Genomic DNA, 20,884 nt, shown 5'->3' with positions numbered 1-20,884 from the left:
AAATGTTTAGAAATAGATTTTAGGAAATAATATGTACATTTACAATTTTATGGAAATATAGAATAGACTGCCTTTTATTGTTACTATACTGTACACAGACAATGAGAATGAAGCAGCGCCTTTTGCTGTGCAAACATGCACATAGAATATTTACAGTTAGAAAAATTAAAGAAAAAGTGCTGAAGCTGCAGCATAAAATGTATTAAAAAACACACAAAAAAACAGTAAACATCCTTATAGGTACACTTCACAACAACAACAAACAAGCCTCTCTAGATTCGCTTAACTTCCTTGGGAAAGCCACCAGCTTAAGTAAACATCTGTGACATGTGTATTCCTTCCAGTGAGGACTCGGCCATCCCGGTGACAGCTGACAGTCAGCGGCAAATCTTGTCTAATGGCACACTCGCGCTGCGCTCCGTCAAAGCAGAAGATTCGGGCTACTACACCTGCACGGCCACCAACACCCTTGGATTTGACACCATCATAGTCAATCTTGTAGTGCAAGGTAAAAACACACAGAATGCAGTCTTTTTTTCCTTACTTATATATTAAGTCGCTGTACATATGTTGCCTTCCAGTTCCTCCAGACCAACCCCGTCTGACTGTCTCCACCACTTCCACCTCCTCCATCACCCTGGCTTGGATCCCAGGGGACAACGGCGGAAGCTCCATAAGAGGTAATCTTTCATGCATCATAAAAAAACATATTTTGTAAGACAAATTGTTTGCACTACTTACCTCAATTCAGAAAAATACTTCTGACTAAAAAGTAGGCAGACCCAGCTGACTGCTGCTACCTGGTGGTTAAAGGATGTACCAGCACATCCCTTTTCTGTTACAAGTACATTGAGTCTAACAGAAGTCTGTGATATGTGATCCTGCAGGATTCGTGTTGCAGTATTCAGTGGACAACACAGAGGAGTGGAGAGATGTTTTTATCAGCTCCAGTGAGCGTTCCTTTAGGCTGGACAATCTGCGTTGTGGAACGTGGTATAAGGTCAAGTTGGCGGCCAAAAACAGCGTTGGCTCAGGGCGCATCAGTGAGATCATTGAAGCCAAAACGCATGGCAGAGGTAAGCACTGGTTGTGTGGAATTAGCGGTGTCAAATTATCTCGTTAATTGCCATTTTTTCATTAAAGTCTTATTTAAAGCGTTATGTTTTTTAATCGCTAATTTGTATTGTCTATTACGCTACTGTGTCTTTCTGCCTGCGAGTTGCCTCACCTTCTTTTTGTGTTTGACTGAGAGCAACAACAGCACCGTCATGCAGCACAAAGATAACATGGAGCCACGGCAGCGTAGAGTAGACAATGCTTTTGATTTTGTTTTGCGAAGCGCGCATCCATCTATTACACAAGCTATGGCGAAATGGCATCTTTTCCAGATGTGTTTTATCCCACATTCAGCTGACCTTAAATGCCTATAACACATCTGTGCATCAATGTAGTGGTATATGACATGTACAGTGATGGGAACATTATATTTAAAATCAGAGTGAACCTACGTTTGTACTTGTAGATGAATGTTGTTTTATTTGCCCGGAATTCATGAGTAAATAACTTCATGTTATGTAGTTAAATAAGTTTAAAATATGAACTGATAAGTTTAAAATATGAAACAATTTTGCACATTGATGTATGTGTAAGAGACATCAGTCAGGAAAGCCTTTCAAAGCCCACATTTCATTCCGTTTTACAAAGTTTAACATCTAATTGTGACGGATATATACAATGATTTGTTCCTACCATTGGTAACATATTCTAGCACTGTGTATGATGATCTGTTTTATTTAGAGGAAAAGTAAAACGTTCAAAATTCAATACTTATTTGTCAGAACATTTTTTTTACGTTTTTGATGGATTAACATTAACACTTTATATGGACCTGAAGTATTATTTCACTAAATAGAACAAAATGTATCTGTTTAAATCTGATGCAACAATAAATGGCTTAATAAAGCCACCTGTTTTTGTTTAAATATCTACATTTAAATAATGTAACGAATTTCTATGATACATTACTTTTCCCAGCATTTTTTAGGTGAGATTAAAAAAGAGATTCATTATTTTAATTAATTACAGATCAATAATTAATGAATTACAGATATTTTATTCATTACTCATTTTTTTGTAATCGCTTGTGGAATATTAACATTATTAAAATGTTTTTTTGGATGATTGGATATCATGCCTATGTTTCTGATGTGATCCACAGAGCCCGTGTTCAACAAGGACCAGCCACTACTCACGCACATCAACTCCACCCATGCAGGCCTCAACCTGCAAGGCTGGACCAGCGGTGGCTGCCCTATCACTGATATGATGCTGGACTTTAGGCCCAAAGGCACTTGGGCCTGGCAGAGCTTGAAGGCCAACTCCACCACTCAGCTCTTCCTCAGTGAGCTGCGGGAGGCAACCTGGTATGAGCTCAAAATGAAGGCCTGCAACAGTGCTGGCTGCGGCAACCAGAGCTCCCAGTTTGCCACCACCGACTACGATGGGAGTAAGTGTGCCAAATATATTGTCAACCTTTTCTTGTCATTCCATTTGATTTCAAACTAATCCTGCTTACAACAGGCACAATCCCTCCCATTAAATCTGCCCGGGGGGAGGGGGATGATGTCAAAAAGCTGTTCTCCATCGGTTCCCCTGTCATCCTGGTCACCATCGGTGTCGCTTTACTCTTCATCATCCGCAAGAAACGCAAAGAGAAGCGGCTGAAACGCCTAAGAGGTGAGATGAACGAGTCTCTTAACAGCTGCATCCAGCTCTTATCTATGCATCTAATAAGATTGTGTCTTCATGCAGATGCAAAGAGCCTTGCTGAGATGCTCATCAGGTGAGAACAATCTTTATTTCTTCATGTATATTTTTTAGCAGAGCTGTCAAAGGTAACTGTTCCAACAGGATGTGTAATGACTTGTTCACCACCTACAGACCCACAGTAGTAAATATACAAAGCCCCACAAGAGGAATAAAATTCTTTATTTTAAACCTTCATATTTTGACATCGAAACAATTGGAATTGTTTCAGTCAAAATATTTTAACCATCAAGGGCATGATTTACTATAAAGGTTTGCGTGTTCAAAAACATGTGCAAACCTAATAGCACACGCAATGCTGATCGATTAAACGTGTGCAAAGTTGATTGCGTGATCATCAAAACAGCCACAATACTGGGGGGGAGAAAATATAAATATCATACATAATGCGCAATGGGATTTAGCTACACTCATCCCCGTTTCAGGAGCACTATCTTGCATCTTATTTAGCACGTTTGCAAAAGACGTGCAAACTTACAGTTCCACACATCGCTAAAAGAGAGGAGTGCTCGCGCTGCAGAGACACACGATGGACAGAGAATTCATCGTCCTATGTGTATGTTCCGACATTGTTTCGACAGCGTGGTATGGTTGGTAGAGTGGCCGTGCCAGCAACCAGAGGGTTCCTGGTTCAATCCCCAACTTCTACCAACCTAGTCATGTCTGTTTTGTCCTTGAGCAAGACACTTCACCCTTGCTCCTAATGGGTCAGGGTTAGCGTTTTGCATGGCAGCTCCCGCCACCAGTGTGTGAATGTGTGTGTGAATGGGTGAATGTCAAAGCGCTTTGAGTAGCTTGAAGGTAGAAAAGCGCTATGCAAGTATAATCCATTTACCACTTATATTTGGACGTTCAGAAAAAAAAAATATTAGACATAATCTATTCAGTAGCATTCTTTCATAATTTCATAGCTGCTGGATAATTTAAGGGCCAGACTAAAACAAGCTACATTTATATTTTTAGGGGTCATTTAATATTTTTTAATGATGTTTGTTTTTTCACATAGAAAATATATTACTTACACATATCTATATGATAAAAGCGTCTTGAAATACGCATTTTTTGCTTCTTGAGGACAGTATAGCAGCCTCCCTCCCATGAACCTTCAGCGTTAAAAAAAAGGGAAAAAGATTTGTGTAAATGTAGATGCACTGCACGACTGCCTCTAAAATGTGCATAAAAAGTGGTGCATGCTCGCTGCATGTTTGAAATCATAGCAAATTCCACAGGTAGGAGCATGATACAAGAATGTGCAGTAAATGAGTGTGATAGGAATAAACTGTTTAGTACACGCAAAAATCTTATTTAAATAAGGCAGTCAGAACTACTTTTTAATTGCACACCGAGTGTTAGTAGATCACATGCAACACACCCACTTATAATACACACTATTTAATAGATTGCACGCGCTGTTTAGCATGAGGTATTTGGATCTTAGTAAATGAGGTACCAAATTTAAAGTCTTACAGATGATTCTTTTTACAATACAGGTGCAGTGAGGTGTAAGGAAATCATTAATTTCTCAGGTTTAAACTCATGGTTATGGCTTCAATTGAATTCAAACATGCATACAGTCACATGTCTGAAAAGGAGTGGGAATAAAACACAGCTTATTGAAGCCTACCCTTTTCCCATTCCATAGTATTTCCTACACACATGTTTGTTTCCTTCCTGTGCTCTATTAGTAACACAAACAAATTCAATAGATACACAATCAATACAGTTCTCATGTGTTAATAATTTCATACATGAGAACTGTATTGATTCTCATGTCTTTCCAAAATTATGCCCCCCATTTGTGAAACAGCCTGTTGTAGGTCTTCAGGGCTGCTGAGAATGTTACAATTTTTAAAAACAAGATCAAGACCTACCTTTTTAACCCGTTGTATTAATTTTCTTATTCATCTAATAATTGCATTATATTATTAACCCCTTGTTTATCTAGTATTTATTAACTTTTATATACCACATCAATTGATTTAATTTTATCTATTTTTTACTCACATATTTATGCAATATTGATACATTTTACAAATTATTTTGCAGGACATATACTATTAGTTATTTTATCTTATCCTGTTATATTTGAGTTATTTCCAGCGTTTCTTCAGCGGGTGCCTTCTGCACCGGGGGCTTTGATGTGCCACGGCTGCTGTGGCTCTGGCTCATGAGTTCCTCGCTCTGTGCCCTAGGTCAGAGTCATTGCGGTTGTGGCCCGTCATCATGCAGCTCCTGGGGCACTCGGCTGTGTTTTCTCACCTGGTTCTTACTTGCTCAGCCAGATATGTCCTCACATGACTTTTATTATGCGTGTATGTGGGTCATGAAGGGAAATGGGGGTTGGGGGGAGGACTGAATGAATAAGCCTGGAATTATTTGTTTTTTAAATGTTTTTGAATGTATAGCACTTTGTGCTACATTTTATATGTATGAAAATTGCTGTATAAATAAAATTTAGATTTATTGATTGATATTTCAATAAATATGCATGGTGAAGAAAAAGTAATTTAAATTGAAAATTATATTTTAGCAAAGTACAAAGAATTGCAATCCGACTTAACACCATTGACTATTGCATTATTCTAATAAAATATATTGGTTAATATTGTCAAACGCGCAGGTCTGAGGCATGGAAAGAGTGATTATGTGCATTTTGTGTTGGGCTTTTTAAAAATCCGTTATGTTTCAGTTCACAAACATTTGCATTCAGCCGAAAAATTGTCCAGTCCCATGTTGATAGTGTTGAAAACTTTTGTCTAAGGTACACCTAATAAAGATTTTAAAAAACGATTTGTTAATAGCGGACAAAGCTGTTAATTGCGATTAAATATCTTAATTTTTTGACAGTCCCTAATTTTTAAGAATATTACTTTCTAGATTAAAGAAGCATGGATAAATACATCAATTGATAAACCACTTGTGTTTGTGTGCGCAGCAAGAACAATCGCAGCATCGACACGCCTGTGAAAGGTCCACCTCAGGGTCCGAGGCTACACATCGACATCCCTCGAGTTCAGCTGCTAATTGAAGACAAGGAAGGCATCAAACAGATCGGTGCGTACTTGACACAAAGGCGATCATCCATTGACATCATTAGAATTCTACACAGTGTCATGGGAACACAAGAAGATGAGTACCACCCCGGAAACAATGGTTGGGCTTGAGAAAATATAGTACTAAATAATTTTTACCTTGTTTACGACGACGCCGTCGGACTGCCTGACTAACATGAACATGAGCTGTTTTCGACATAATGGACATTGAAACTAGCCATTGCTTGCCCATCTTCTTGCTCATCTTTCTTTGGGGGCCACATTACAGTTATGACTGCCCCCAGAAGACCACATGTAATAGTGAATAATTTATGAGTATAAATGCATTAGAACTTGCCTAATAATATTGTTGGACAATTGCCTATGCATTTAATTATTATATATAGTTTTATATGCAGTACACTGTAAAAAAAAATTCTGCAGATTTTGCAGTACAAAACTAGCAACTCATTCGCCAGAAATTTACGGTTTTACATTTTACAGCATATTGCTTTAAATGGAAAAATGATACCTTGTATAGGGCGGGGAAGCCAACCCTCACGATTTTTCAGGGAGACTCCTGAATGGCAGTGCACCTCCCGACAATTTACCGGTGCAACCATTTGCCCGAATTTGTCCCAATTTTCACCTGGCCGACTTTATTAAGGGCTGCCGTGACTGCACTGCCTTTATCTGGCTACAACGGTGGTTCTCAACCTTTTTTCAGTGATGTACCCCCTGTGAACATTCTTTTAATTCAAGTACGCCCTAATTAGAGGAAAGCATTTTTGGTTGAAAAAAAGAGATAAAGAAGTAAAATACAGCACTATGTCATCAGTTTCTGATTTATTAAATTGTATAACAGTGCAAAATATTGCTCATTTGTAGTGGTCTTTCTTGAACTATTTCGAAAAAAACATATAAAAATAACTAAAAAACTTGTTGAAAAATAAACAAGTAATTCAATTATAAATCTAGATTTCTACACATAGAAGTAATCATCAACCTAAAGTGCCCTCTTTGGGGATTGTAATAGAGATCCATCTGGATTCATGCACTTAATTCTAAACAATTCTTCACAAAAAAAGAAATCGTTTAACATCAATATTTATGGAACATGTCCACAAAAAATCTAGCTGTCAACACTGAATATTGCATTGCTGTTATCCAACAGATATGTTTATTAAGTATTTATGTATGACTGCTAATCTTTAGAATATTTTTGATAAATCTCACTTGACCCTTGGCATACCTTCGCGTACTATCAATAAGAGGACTACTGCCCTACAACTCGTCATTGCGCACGCTTTTACATCACACAACCAAAGTGACAGCGCTATATCATGTTGTGCGAGACTTGTGCAGAACAACGTCAGTGGCTGCAAGACGTACTTATTCAACAGCCATACAGGTCACACTGAGGGTGGCCTTACAAACAACTTTAACGCGGTTACAAATATGCGCCAAACGGTAAACCCATACCGAACAAGAATGACAAACACATTTTGGGAGAACATCTGCACCATAACACAATTTAAACACAAGAGAACAAATACCCAGAACACCTTGCAGCCCTAACTCTCCCGGGCTACAATATACACCACCTCAACCGACGCAAGTAGGGAGAGTGGGGGGTTGGTGTTAGCGGGGGGGTGTATATTGTGATTCTGGGTATTTGTTCTGTTGTGTTTATGTTGTATTACGGTGCGGATGTTCTCCTGAAATGTGTTTGTCATTCTTGTTTGGTGTGGGTTCACAGTCTGGCACATATTTATAACAATGTTAAAGTTTTTTTTACGGCCACCCTCAGTGTGACCTGTGTAGCTGTTGATCAAATATGAATCCAGGTTAATACTGCAGTGCTTTTATTTTAGAGGTCAATTTGCACTGAACATACTGTGTAAAAAGACAGTAGTTATGTTTCTGTTGTTAATAATACATGTAGCATATAGGAAGTATGTCAAAATAGACTTGATATGTCTGTTTTTTGTAATAAGATCACAATGGATTTGATGGTTTGGTCCTTAAGCAGACCCGTTGTACAAGCCTCTACATGAATCTAACCATCACATGTTGTCATGGTCTGTCTGTAACAGGAGAAGACAAGGCAGCAGTGCCAGTGACAGACACAGAGTTCAGCCAATCAGTGAATCCACAGAACTTCTGCACAGGTGTGTCTCTTCATCATCAAGCCCTAATCCAGAATTCCGGACCTTTGATTGACATGTCGGACATCCGTCCTGGCACAAGTAAGTTATGATGGTGTCACGCGCATCCTTCAAAAGATACACGCTAAAAAATTTAAAACACATACCGAGCTGTTCTCTGAGCTTCCGGACTTTCTCTCAGACCCTGTGTCCAGGAAGAGCATCAAGTCAGCACACAGCTCCAGAAACCGATACTCAAGTCAGTGGACCCTTAGTAGGCCCAGTCAGAGCCAGTCCACAGCCTCCGCACGAACTCTGACCTCAGATTGGCGGACTATGGGCTCTCACGGCATCACTGCCACTGAGAGCGACAGCTACAGCGCCAGCCTCTCCCAAGACACAGGTGAGGAACATGCAAGGCCGCCTTAAAACACTGCCTTACCTGGGCTGAAGCCCAGGGGTCCCACCTATCGGGGGGGCTTAAGTTTTCTGGGGGCCCCCAAAACTCTATTCCCCAGTGCTCTCCCTTATGTTAAGTTTTCCCTGGGCCCATGGACTCAATTTGAACGCAACGCGGCGCACAAGTTTCATAACTTGACGTGATGCACTTTTTTGTGTGTTAACAGATAAGGGTCGCAACAGCATGGTGTCCACAGAGAGTGCCTCATCCACTTACGAGGAGCTGGCGAGGGCGTACGAGCACGCCAAGCTGGAGGAGCACCTGCAGCATGCCAAGTTTACCATCACGGAGTGTTTCATCTCTGATAGCTCCTCCGACCAAATGACCACAGGCACCAACGACCCGGCAGACAGCATGACCTCCCTCAGCACACCGTCTGAGCCTGGCATCTGCCGCTTCACAGCTTCACCGCCTAAACCGCAGGACTACGACCGCGGTAAAAACGTGGCTGTGCCTATTCCTCACCGCGCAAACAAAAGTAAGTAATAATCATGCTTAGACTTGCACTTCCTGCTTGTTAACCTATCAGGATAAGCTGTCGTTTTGCTCATTGGATGACGAGAGACAGTAGATCCCCGCTATTCACTGGGGTTAGGTTCTGAGACCAACCGCAAACAGCAAATAATTACAAGTAAAATTAGAATGTCTTATTTGTGTCACTGTAATCAAGCTTAGATTATGCTGTTGTATAAAGGCACCACCATTACCACGCCGGGTTCACCTCCACTTCCCATGAAAACCCACCTCCTAGCTTGACTTTCTTCCCTGGTACCCAATCCACATTTGCAATAATGGTCTATGGAAGTATTATTGTAGCAAAACTATTTGCAAATGCGTATCTCAATCCTTGCATCTCTAATCTGATTCAAGTGTCCGTGTACTAACGTGTGTGTCTGCATTTCAATCTGTGTGTGTATAATCAAATCCACGTGTGCAAGTTTTTAATTTGTAATACCATTTGTGTATGTAAAAAAAAATATATATATACAAATTATATATATATATTCATATATATATATATATATATATTTTTTTGTATATATATATATATACTGTATATATAATGTGGCTGTCTGATAGAGGTGTAAAAATGTAATATATATATATATATATATATATATATATATACATATATATAAATAAGAATTTAACAATCAGATCACACGAAAACAGCCAAGAAAATATAAGTCATACGGGAAAATGTATTTTTATACAATATGATTTGCTTGAGCGGCTAGGGGACATCAAAAAATCGATTAGAAAACACAGATTTAAAATAATAATACAAAAAATAATAATTCCAGCGGGCCGGATGTTGGACGTTGGAGGGCCGTAACCGGCCCGCGGACCGTAGTTTGGGGACCCCTTATATAGTCCAAAGACAAGCACTAAATAAATCTAATCTATTATTACTATTCGATCAGGTACTGATGTACCACGTAGTGACTCACATTTCGACATGTTACCATAGCAACAACTCTGCAAACATTATTAGCTGATTTGACAGTGTACTTTTTCCGTTTCCTCCGAGACAAATGGCAAGTTTGCAATAGATGTCAGACTCTTAGTAGCCGCAGAAACACTAGTTGCTAACTTGTTTGTAGTGGAGGCACACAAGGCTAACTGCTTAATGGCTACAATGCCATGTTGCCTTACATTTCGTGGGATTCAACAGTCATTTAGAAATAAATAATGTCTAATTACCTTTTCCTCCTCTTGCCCCTATGTCCATGAGCCAGAACATTGTGCTTGATAATGCTGCCGTGCACTATCGCAACGGAACGAGTGCTCCAGGCTGCTTGGCTGTCGGAAGGACAAAGCACCGCTGTGTGGCAGCTTAGGTGTCGCGGCACGCAGGTGCAACTCACGACGGCAGCCCGACCCTTGTTGCATTCAAAATGTTCTTATATTCTCCGCTGAAGCCCTAATGATATGAAGTAGAGCTCCTGCCTCAGTTAAGCTACTTGTCGGCAGTTAGGCAGACATTTTGTTCACAAACAACTTGGCTTTAAAAAAAAAAAAAAAAAAACTGAAAAGGGGCTGGCATTATTGGTGACCGGAACCGGAATACAATGTCGATCATACACACTAGTAAGATGCTCTCATATACACTGGTAAGATGTTCTCACATACACTGGTAAGATGCTCTCATACATATAACTGAAATCCTTGCACACATACTACTAAAATTGTTGTCTCTCACATGCAAGTGGTGTGTGTGTGTGTTCGTGAGAGTAAAACATTTTAGTTGTTTATGTGAGAGCATTTTAGTTGTTTATGTGAGAGCATTTCAGTAGTGTATGTAAGAGCATTTCAGTAGTGTATGTGAGAGCATTTCAGTAGTGGATGTGAGAGCATTTCAGTAGTGTATGTGAGAGCATTTCAGTAGTGGATGTGAGAGCATTTCAGTAGTGTGTATAAGAGTGTTTCAGTAGTGTGTGCGAGAGAAAAACATTTCAGTTGTTTATGTGAGAGCATTTCAGTAGCGTGTTTAAGAGTGTTTCAGTAGTGTGTGTGAGAGAAAAACATTTCAGCTGTTTATGTGAGAGCATTTCAGTAGTGTATGAAAGAGGTAATTCTGAATAATGTCCCTAACGGCCCCTCATACATTAGACTCTGTGTCACACACACTGAGAAAACCTAACTTGTTCACAGATAACATTACTGATAGTGATAACTTATTTAAAGAGGACATAATTACTTCTGACAACAAAGTTACTGCTAAAACATGAACTTTTACTTCCAGCAAGTGACCGAGAGAGTTTACTGTAACAAATTTAAACACGCACACGCGGATCTGATTACACACACAGATTGAGATACAGACACACAATTTAGTACACGCACATGTGAATTTAATTATACAAGCACAGACTGAGATACGCATTTGCAAATAGTTTTTGCTACAATAACCCTTCCATAAAAGTCAATATTTAATTATCAGTTTGGATGCGTTCGAAGAAAACAATATAATTACATAGAACTGTTTTTCTTTTAATTCAGTAAAAATGTTTGTTTTTTTAATATTTTTCACCAAAAATCCACATTTGTGAAAATATTGAATCATGAATATAAAGTATTGGCTCTTCTTTTTAAGACCTATAAAAAAAAAATTCAAAAAAACCTAGGACAAAATCAAAGACAAAATAAATCTTTTTTTCAACATCAGTGAAATAACCACTGACTTTAGCAAGCTCCTAAATGCTCATTAGAGGACTCTGCTTCAATCATCATCTTTAAAGTAGCATTGTAACTCTTTTGTTTGCCAACTTGTTTAAACCTTTTTGAGTGTGTCTTTGTGTCACAGCTACTGCACATATTCCCAGGTCACTGGTGTGTGACAGGAAGAAAACCTTTGACTCACTTAGTGGAGAAGTCATTTTGCGCTGCCTATTGGTTTGCATACAAATTCAGAGCAGACGTCTCAAACCTTTTTTCTTGCGAGAGCTACTTTTACAAAATAAAAAAGAACAAATATTGCTAATTTTTCATAACAGTTATTTTTTAGCTCTTTTCCACCCAAACAACTTAAACTTGTTTTTTCAGAAAAAGAGCAATATGTTGCTCATTGCTCACTACTCACCTTTTATATTAAACTTAAAAAAAAAAAAAAGAAAACAATTTTGCTCATTTGCAATTATTTCAGGATACATTTATTTCTCCTTTATCTCATAATCCATCCAACCATCCATTTACTACCGCTTGTCCCTGTTGAGGATATATTGAAAATATAAATGCTGTTATATGATCAGAACCATGTTCAGGATAGGAATCATCTTCATTGGCCAAGTATGTGACCCACTTTGACTTGGTACTGCGCTCTCTTAGTTTGATGCGAGAAACAAGGAAAAATGCAACGACGACGAGAGAACGCTGTACCATGGCTGCCATTCATGGCGCCATCATGGTATGAAACGAAGGAAACATTAAAGACCACAAAGGACATAAAATACATTGAAGGAGCACAGGGCTGATGCAACAAGCTGCCACTTTAGAGGAGCTACATACAGCTACAAAAGTTGAAAAACCGAAAAATTTGCAATAACTAATCCACGTTGCGCACATACGATTGCACAAAAAAACAAAAAAAACTAAACAAAAACACCATCTTAACACCCGCGTATCTCCATGAGGATTTATGTGTGGCAGAGAGCCAGCAGCCAGTTATATTTTACTGAATAACAAGCTGCAGATCAGACAAACACACTTGTTTACAGTTGTGAAACAAAATTCTGTCTCCTAATCCATCATGAAAATATTACGTTTTCTGCTTCTTATGGGTACATTATTATACATCGCACCTTATATCTACAACATTTTTAGATGTGTAATATCATGAATATAATCTTCCTTTTCAGATAGAGCATCACAAGACTCTTAATTTGATACATAACTCACCCTCCTAATTTCAGTATTAAGGAAGTTACATTAAATATTACTATATGCTGTTACATATTGTTTGACAATTGACTTAAAAGCTCCAAAAGCCTATGTTTTGTTATTTATCCCATCTCTATGGCATTTTAACACCTGTAGAGTTTTGCATATAAGAAGTGTTGAAATGTATGTTTAATTCGCAATTGACTTGAAATATTTACAATGATTAATGTTGCACACTCCTACAGATTAATAAGCACACATATATATGGCCGTTTAAACCATAAAACATGACAGGACATGCCAAAATAATTCCAGGTAAAAAAAAATAAAAAATTCACACACTCATATTTTAATTTTTTTTTACTTCACACTGATATGTAGATAAGTAATAATCCAAATGCTGCAATTCTTCTGTTTGAACAAGCGAAATTTGAGCTTTACTTTTTATCTACCTGTGATCGCTATAATTTAAGTCTGCATGTTAATTTGTTACCAAATCAAAAGGGAAAATTAAACAAACGTGAATCTGAGGTATACAAATGCATACCACAAGCGAAAAAGTTAGACGCTCTTATGCAGACACACACACGTACACACAGTATACACACAGGGTTTTACCGCCGCGCAGTGTGGAGATCAAAATTCATTCATAACTTGATATGATGAACATAATGTACTTTATTTTACATCATTGACAATAAGTACTGTAATGGCAGTACTTGAATCCTGAAAATGTTGGTTGTAACTCCAGAGACTATTCCCGCTCGCCGTTGCTACCTTGAGTTCATCTGTGTGGTTTTAAAGATGTACCATTCACGAGTGAACGGCTTTTTGTGCAGCCATCTAGTGAAATATGAGAACAGATTCCCAGTTACTATCTTATACTAGAGCAGTGGTTCTTAACCTTGTTGGAGGTACCGAACCCCTTTATTTTCATACGCGCATTCATCGAACCCTTCTTAGTGACATTTTTTTTTTTCAAATTCGAGACAAAGTTATGTGTTTTTGGTAACACTTTAGTATGGACAACATATTCTAAGTAACACAGACTTAATTTACAGTTATTTGGTTAGGGTTAGGGTTAGAGGGTTAGGGCCAGGTTTAGAGGGTTAGGGTTATAATGAGTCCATGCCGAATAGGGCATTAATAAGTACTTAATGATGAGTAGTTAAGAGCCAATATGTTACTAATTTGTATGTTAACTAATTAATGGTGAATATGTTCCCCATACTTAAGTGTTACCATGTTTTTTTACTGGTCACAAAATGAACCGTGCATGAACATCACCTAGTTCAAAAAACAAAACCAACACAGTGCATAAACTCACAAAAATTACACACCTGCAAATCAGTGTGACTTCTGCTGTTGCCGTATCCGTAATACGCCGAAGTTTATATTGACATGATGAGTAGGGTGTGTTTTGACCTCCGCCGAACCCCTGAGGCCAACTCACCGAACCCCTAGGGTTTGATTGAACCCAGGTTAAGAACCACTGTACTAGAGTGTGAGTTAGTACTTGTTCAAGTACAAGAGCCGTTCAAAAAACCTTATTGTTCGGCCAGCGTGTAGCAGCTGTGTTAGTAAGGTACTGAATTCAGTATTTACAAACCCCGTTTCCATATGAGTTGGGAAATTGTGTTAGATGTAAGTATAAACGGATTACAATGATTTGCAAATCCTTTTCAACCCATATTCAATTGAATGCACTACAAAGACAAGATATTTGATGTTCAAACTCTTAAACTTGATTTTTTATTTTTTTTTGCAAATAATAATTAACTTAGAATTTCATGGCCTCAACACATGCCAAAGTAGTTGGGAAAGGGCATGTACACCACTGTGTTACATCACCTTTTCTTTTAACAACACTCAATAAACGTTTGGGAACTGAGGAAACTAATTGTTGAAGCTTTGAAAGTGGAATTCTTTCCCATTCTTGTTTTATGTAGAGCTTCAGTCTTTCAACAGTCCGCGGTCTCCACTGTCGTATTTTACGCTTCATAATGCGCCACACATTTTCAATGGGAGACAGGTCTGGACTGCAGGCGGGCCAGGAAAGTACCCGCACTCTTTTTTTACGAATCCACGCTGTTGTAACACGTGCTAAATGTGGCTTGGCATTGTCTTGCTGAAATAAGCCGGGGCGTCCATGAAAAAGACGGCGCTTAGATGGCAGCATATGTTGTTCCAAAACCTGTATGTACCTTTCAGCATTAATGGTGCCTTCACAGATGTGTAAGTTACCCATGCCTTGGGCACTAATACACCCCCATACCATCACAGATGCTGGCTTTTGAACTTTGCGTCGATAACAGTCTGGATGGTTTACGGTACTTCCCCTTTGGTCCGGATGACACAATGTCGAATATTTCCAAAAACAATTTGAAATGTGGACTCGTTAGACCACAGAACACATTTCCACTTTGCATTAGTCCATCTTAGATGATTTCGGGCCCAGAGAAGCCGGCGGTGTTTCTGGATGTTGTTGATGAATGGCTTTCGCTTTGCATAGTAGAGCTTTCACTTGCACTTACAGATGTAGCGACAAACTGTATTTAGTAACATTGGTTTTCTGAAGTGTTCCTGAGCCCATGTGGTGATATCCTTTAGAGATTGATGTCGGTTTTTGATACAGTGCTGTCTGGGGAATCGAAGGTCTTGGTCATTCAATGTTCGTTTCCGGCCATGCCGCTTGCGTGGAGTGATTTCTCCAGATTGTCTGAACCTTTTGATGATATTATGGACCGTAGATGTTGAAATCCCTATATTTTTTGCAATTGCACTTTGAGAAATATTGTTCTTAAACTATTTGACTATTTGCTCAAGCAGTTGTGGACAAAGGGGTGTACCTCGCCCCATCCTTTCTTGTGAAAGACTGAGCATTTTTTGGGAAGCTGTTTTTATACCCAATCATGGCACCCACCTTTTCCCAATTAGCCTGCACACCTGTGGGATGTTCCAAATAAGTGTTTGATGAGCATTTCTCAACTTTATCAGTTTTTTATTGCCTCCTTTCCCAACTTCTTTGTCACGTGTTGCAAATGATTATTTGCAAAAAAAAAATGTTTATCAGTTTGAACATCAAATATGTTGTTTTTGTAGCATATTCAACTGAATATGGGTTGAAATGATTTGCAAATCATTGTATTCTGTTTGTATTTACATCTAACACAATTTCCCAACTTATATGGAAACAGGGTTTGTAGGTACTGACAAAAATCTGTTGGTACTACAGGGTACCGATTCACGTAAAATCAATATTATAATATCACCATATTTCAATACCGTTGTTGCACGTGACGTCCCCTCCGGTTGCAGCCTTGGCAACGGTTCCAGCACTTGGCCGGGAAACCAGCAGACACGCACTCACGCTGAACTACATCCAGATAATGTTCCAATTTCCCATAACAACAAAGCAAGAAGAAAGCTCTCAAAAGTCCAGTAAGGCTCCCATTTTTTTTTTTATCAGCTAGCCCAATGCTAATTTAAATTGGATTTCCCAGGGACATGCTACCAATTAGCATTAGTAATTTTACATGGCGATTTCAACACATCCAACTTTGGTAAAGAAAACTACAACTACGATGCATGGTACAATCAAAGTAATGAATATCATCCTTACAGTATAAACATTTTGTAGGGCACAACAACAACAAAAAGACCAGTGCATTCAGCGTGAGTGCAAAGGCTACTTTTGTCTAAGCCTGGTGTATACTCTCGCGTCGTGATCTTACGTAGACGACGCCGTCCCCCTGTGTGGCGTCATGCGTAGCCTAAGTGCACCTCCTAAAAATCCTAGGTTCACGTCACCGTTGCCACAGAACGCAGAGCTACGTGATGCGAGAGTATATTACAGTCTTAAGGCAACACAATGTAGTCCAGGGATGTCCAAACTACAGCCTGTGGGCCGCCAGCCCTTTAAATTTGGCCCGTGCGACCTCATGAGTTCAACAAAGCATTGGGAGTGCTTTCAAATTTATCATAAATACCAAGTGGTCTACGAATGCTACATTTTTTGCTGCCATCTCTTGTTCGATGTTAGTAAAACAGATCAATGACCCTCGCAAATATTTTGGATAATAGCATATATGACACAATCCAAACAAACATCCCTATTAATGGTGCAAAAATAAAAAATGCAACTAACCTAAAGGCCAAATACATGGTCACACATAACACAAACTGCTCACTGAACATTGTGAATCTTTTTTAAAACATCCAAACACTAGGAAAAAAAACCTAAACTACACCTATTTAAATCTATTAAGAGTGCATGATGGAAAAACATTTAAACACTCTCTCCACACGTATCCAAATTTGGTGCATTTTAGCTGCTTGATATTTTTGATCGATTACAAAACTTTAAGAAGGTCGTCACAGAAGCAAACAAGGTAGAAGTCAAACTTTTACATCCTCTTAATATCCAATTATATTATTTATATATCCATTTTATTCAATATATATTTGTCACATTTATATATATGTATATATATATATATATATATATATATATATATATATATATATATATATATATATATATATATATATATATATATATATATATATATATATATATATATATATATATATGTATACACACACATACACACACACACCCACACACACATATATATATGCAGCCCTACAGCTCTGATGTAGTCTATACACTACTGTTAATGTCTTGGAATTGCAACTGCATACAAAGTATACTATATAATACTTGCAAATGAGACACAGAGGTGTAAAAAAACAACACCTAGACAGCATAACTCAGTGTTAAATGTTAAATAAAAAATAGCTTTCTTTTAAACAGTTGACATTTATTAAGACATTTGAACACACACAAAAATACAAAAAATTGGTAATGTTGAGTATCGATTCCCTGGCAACAGGATACGCGTATCGATTCTAATGTGAAAGGATAGATAGTGGTGCACGATAATGCATTACATCTCTGGAACTGTCTGGCGAGCTAATCGGAAAGGCATAAACGATGAGTTGCAGACCCCTGGTTTAGACCCTGAATATAAGTCAACCAGCCTTGTTTAGGTGTGCAGAAAAAATATATTTTCAATACAGTAGCAACTTTATGATTGTGTGGTTTTGCATTTGACACTTTGTAGACGAGTTTAGGTAGAAATCTGCAACTGAAAAACATGTCAGTTTTTCAACTCCACTTGTGCTCTCCTCAGGTGAATTCTGCAACCTACCCCTTTACATGAAGACAGACCCATTCTTCCGCAAGCAGGGCGAGCTGCACGATCCGTGCCCGGCCGTGCCGCCGCGGGAGGCGTCCATCCGCAGCCTGGCGCAGCGTGCGTATCACACGCAGGGCCGCCACAAGACTCTAGACTCTGCCAAGCAGCAGGCCCTGACGCTGGGCCACTCTGGACTGGGCAGTTTGGGCGCCAGCTCGGGCACGGCCACCTTGCCTCAGAGGACTCTCACTATGCCCGGCTCCAACGTGGCGGCAACCGCCTCCACGTCCAGCACGGGCAGCAACAGCGGCAACAAGATGGGCGGCTCCAGAGACTCGCTGCTGGAGAGCAGCTCCTCCGCTCTGGGCCGGCTGCAGAAACAGAGCGTGGGCGCTTACTCCAAGTCGTACACGCTGGTCTAGTCCAGTCAGTGCCATTCCCGCCACTTTGGTACCTTCAAAGGGCACCTTTTGTACCCAGCTGAAGGTGAGCTGCCCGCTGCCCTCTCCATAGGTGTCCTCCACCACAGAGACCCAGCTAACTTTTGCTTTTTAATCCTCACACGGGACTCTTAAAGAACTACTAACTCCAACTAACAGTTCCAGCCGGCTGGTGCTCAGCTCCGCCCAGAGCAATTTATTGATCATACGTGTGGAGCAAAAAGCTCTATGAGGTCCACAGATGCCCTCACCTCTCATATGCACACACTGTCCTTCATACAGTAGGAGAGGGATTCATATGGCTTCACTCGTGGCGGTTTACCTGACACATGAAACGTGACAAATTGGGGGTGCACTACTCACTTTGGCCGCCAGATGGCAGTAAAGTGTTCAACACCTTAAAATGTGATTTTTGGCAAATCCCACTTTGACCACAGCATCAGTTGCTATGTAGAGTGGCGCTTTCCATCATTTTCAGCACACTGCATTGTAATTATTTACACCCCCCTTACTCTCACGCGAGATCCACTCAGGAATGGGGCCATATGAATCCCTTCCCTAATTTAGTTTGAGTATTACTGACAATTTAGAGGGCTTCAGTTCTTTATTCTTATTGTATATTTTACCCTATGTGTGTCTTCTAATCACATTTGGCAAACTTCCTCAAAAAAATATAAGAAATTAACAAAGCATCTGCAATTTCCCACCCCCCACATTGCAAATAGCTATTATAAAGAATGCACATTTATATTTCTATGTAGGTTTATTGACTTCTAATGATGACAAAGCATAAATGCTTTGTGTCGTATTTAAAGAAATTTAATGACAAATTTAAGAAGAACGAGACAATCGCTCAATCAATACGAAATAAAGACATTTATTAGAAGAAAGTGTGGATGCTTGGGATGACTAAGAAGTGTTAAAGTTAGCAAGATATTCTTATCATATATTGAATGAATGGTACCTCCGTCCTTTGAGTGCATTTCATGAATAAATCAAATATTTAGCCAGTGGCTATCTAATTGTGCAAAGTGGCCACACCCACTAGCTGATTTGTAGCCGCAGATTCATCGTCATGACGACCAAAAGCTCCCAGGAATGATGAGAATGAGGCGAAACATTTTAATGTCAGGGATTTAAGTTGTGAAAGTGATCAACGAATATGGTTGTTGTGTCCTGTCTTAAGTACTGTAAATGTCACTACTGGGATGTTTCTCTCAAGCATCTCTACTCTAGCGTTTTGTGCTTTATATTTATTTGTTATATTGTTTATGGGATGCTGTTTGTCGGTTTTTCATTTCTTCTTTTTTTATTGGAAGCGTAGGTTGTAGACTAAAGTCAAGTATGTGGCCTGTGGCTTCAACCAGTTCAGCCAAACCAAATCAGGGACTTGTAGCTCTTTTGGTGACACAAACTAATATTATATTATGTATATATACATACTGGAGTGGGAATGTAAAAGTGACACATTCAGGCTCCTGTGCTCATCCCCCCCCCCCCCCCCCCCCGACCCCCCTCCTTAGGTTACAAATATTCTTAGCCCAAACATACTACAAGCAGAATGGCTACCTTTGTCAGTGTTGTTTATAGATCAAGCCTTGTACATAAAACAGTTTTTGTATGAAGAGCTATTTTCGTCAGAATGCTTCAAGGGACACATCGCATTGAATCCCCCAAGAAATCGTTATCAACAATACAGTATTTTACTGCTGAATGGGCAAAACACTTTTCTCTCCCTTTATTTTGATACTATTTCGTTGATTTTGGTTTTACGTTATTTTCTGAAGATCTTTCTGATGTTGACATTTGTCCCATTAATTCGAATTTTTATTTTTGTCGATCCTCTAAAAAGTCATTGCATGCTTGCTAAAAGGGAAAAATATTTGAAGGAAAAATATGTATGAAAATCCAAAAGCTACAAAAAAAAAAAAAAAAAGCTGAGGGTATCCCAAACATTTGTTTGAGTTGCTTGTTATAGAAATTGCTTGTGTTCAAAAATACATTTTCTATGAAAAGAAAGCAAAAACTAAAAAAATCATTCTAACACCTTGTGCAATAAAGCTATCTTTCATACGTCATGGTTTCTCTGTGTTTCACACACGTCATCAAGGCTTTTTTTTTTTTTACATAAAAATACGGGAAATAAAACAAAATGCATGCAATTGATGGATTTCACTACTGTTGAGTAAATGTTATGTAATAGTTTCTGATAAGCATTTTTTCTTTTCAAATTTATTTTTTTTACAGAGCAGGAAGTTGTCCACCCACACTTCGTATCCGCCTACAAGAGGGCACCCTTTTTATTTTTCCTGAGGGAACACTCCTGAATGAATCAATGAAGTACTATCTATCTATCTATCTATCTATTTTTCTATCCATCTATCCATCTACCTATCTA

General features: G+C 38.9%; 1 protein-coding gene across 1 annotated transcript in view; it reads left to right on the top strand.

Annotated features, from left to right (window-relative positions):
- The window catches only part of LOC133551237 (cell adhesion molecule DSCAML1-like), a 123,904-nt gene extending 103,241 nt beyond the window's left edge, over positions 1-20,663 (top strand). The window contains exons 23-33 of the mRNA XM_061897735.1: positions 345-508; positions 582-680; positions 888-1,076; positions 2,219-2,506; positions 2,581-2,736; positions 2,812-2,842; positions 5,762-5,880; positions 7,955-8,107; positions 8,208-8,408; positions 8,632-8,943; positions 18,041-20,663. Coding sequence (XP_061753719.1) covers positions 345-508; positions 582-680; positions 888-1,076; positions 2,219-2,506; positions 2,581-2,736; positions 2,812-2,842; positions 5,762-5,880; positions 7,955-8,107; positions 8,208-8,408; positions 8,632-8,943; positions 18,041-18,468 — 2,140 coding nt within the window. The 3' untranslated portion in view covers positions 18,469-20,663. The remainder of the gene's footprint in view (positions 1-344; positions 509-581; positions 681-887; positions 1,077-2,218; positions 2,507-2,580; positions 2,737-2,811; positions 2,843-5,761; positions 5,881-7,954; positions 8,108-8,207; positions 8,409-8,631; positions 8,944-18,040) is intronic.
- Positions 20,664-20,884: the final 221 nt, after the last annotated feature.

This window comes from Nerophis ophidion, linkage group LG04 (genome assembly GCF_033978795.1).
Source record: "Nerophis ophidion isolate RoL-2023_Sa linkage group LG04, RoL_Noph_v1.0, whole genome shotgun sequence".
Taxonomy (NCBI): Eukaryota; Metazoa; Chordata; class Actinopteri; order Syngnathiformes; family Syngnathidae; genus Nerophis; species Nerophis ophidion.
The sequence above is the reverse complement of the archived record's forward strand: the minus strand, read 5'-3'. Positions and strand labels throughout refer to the sequence as shown.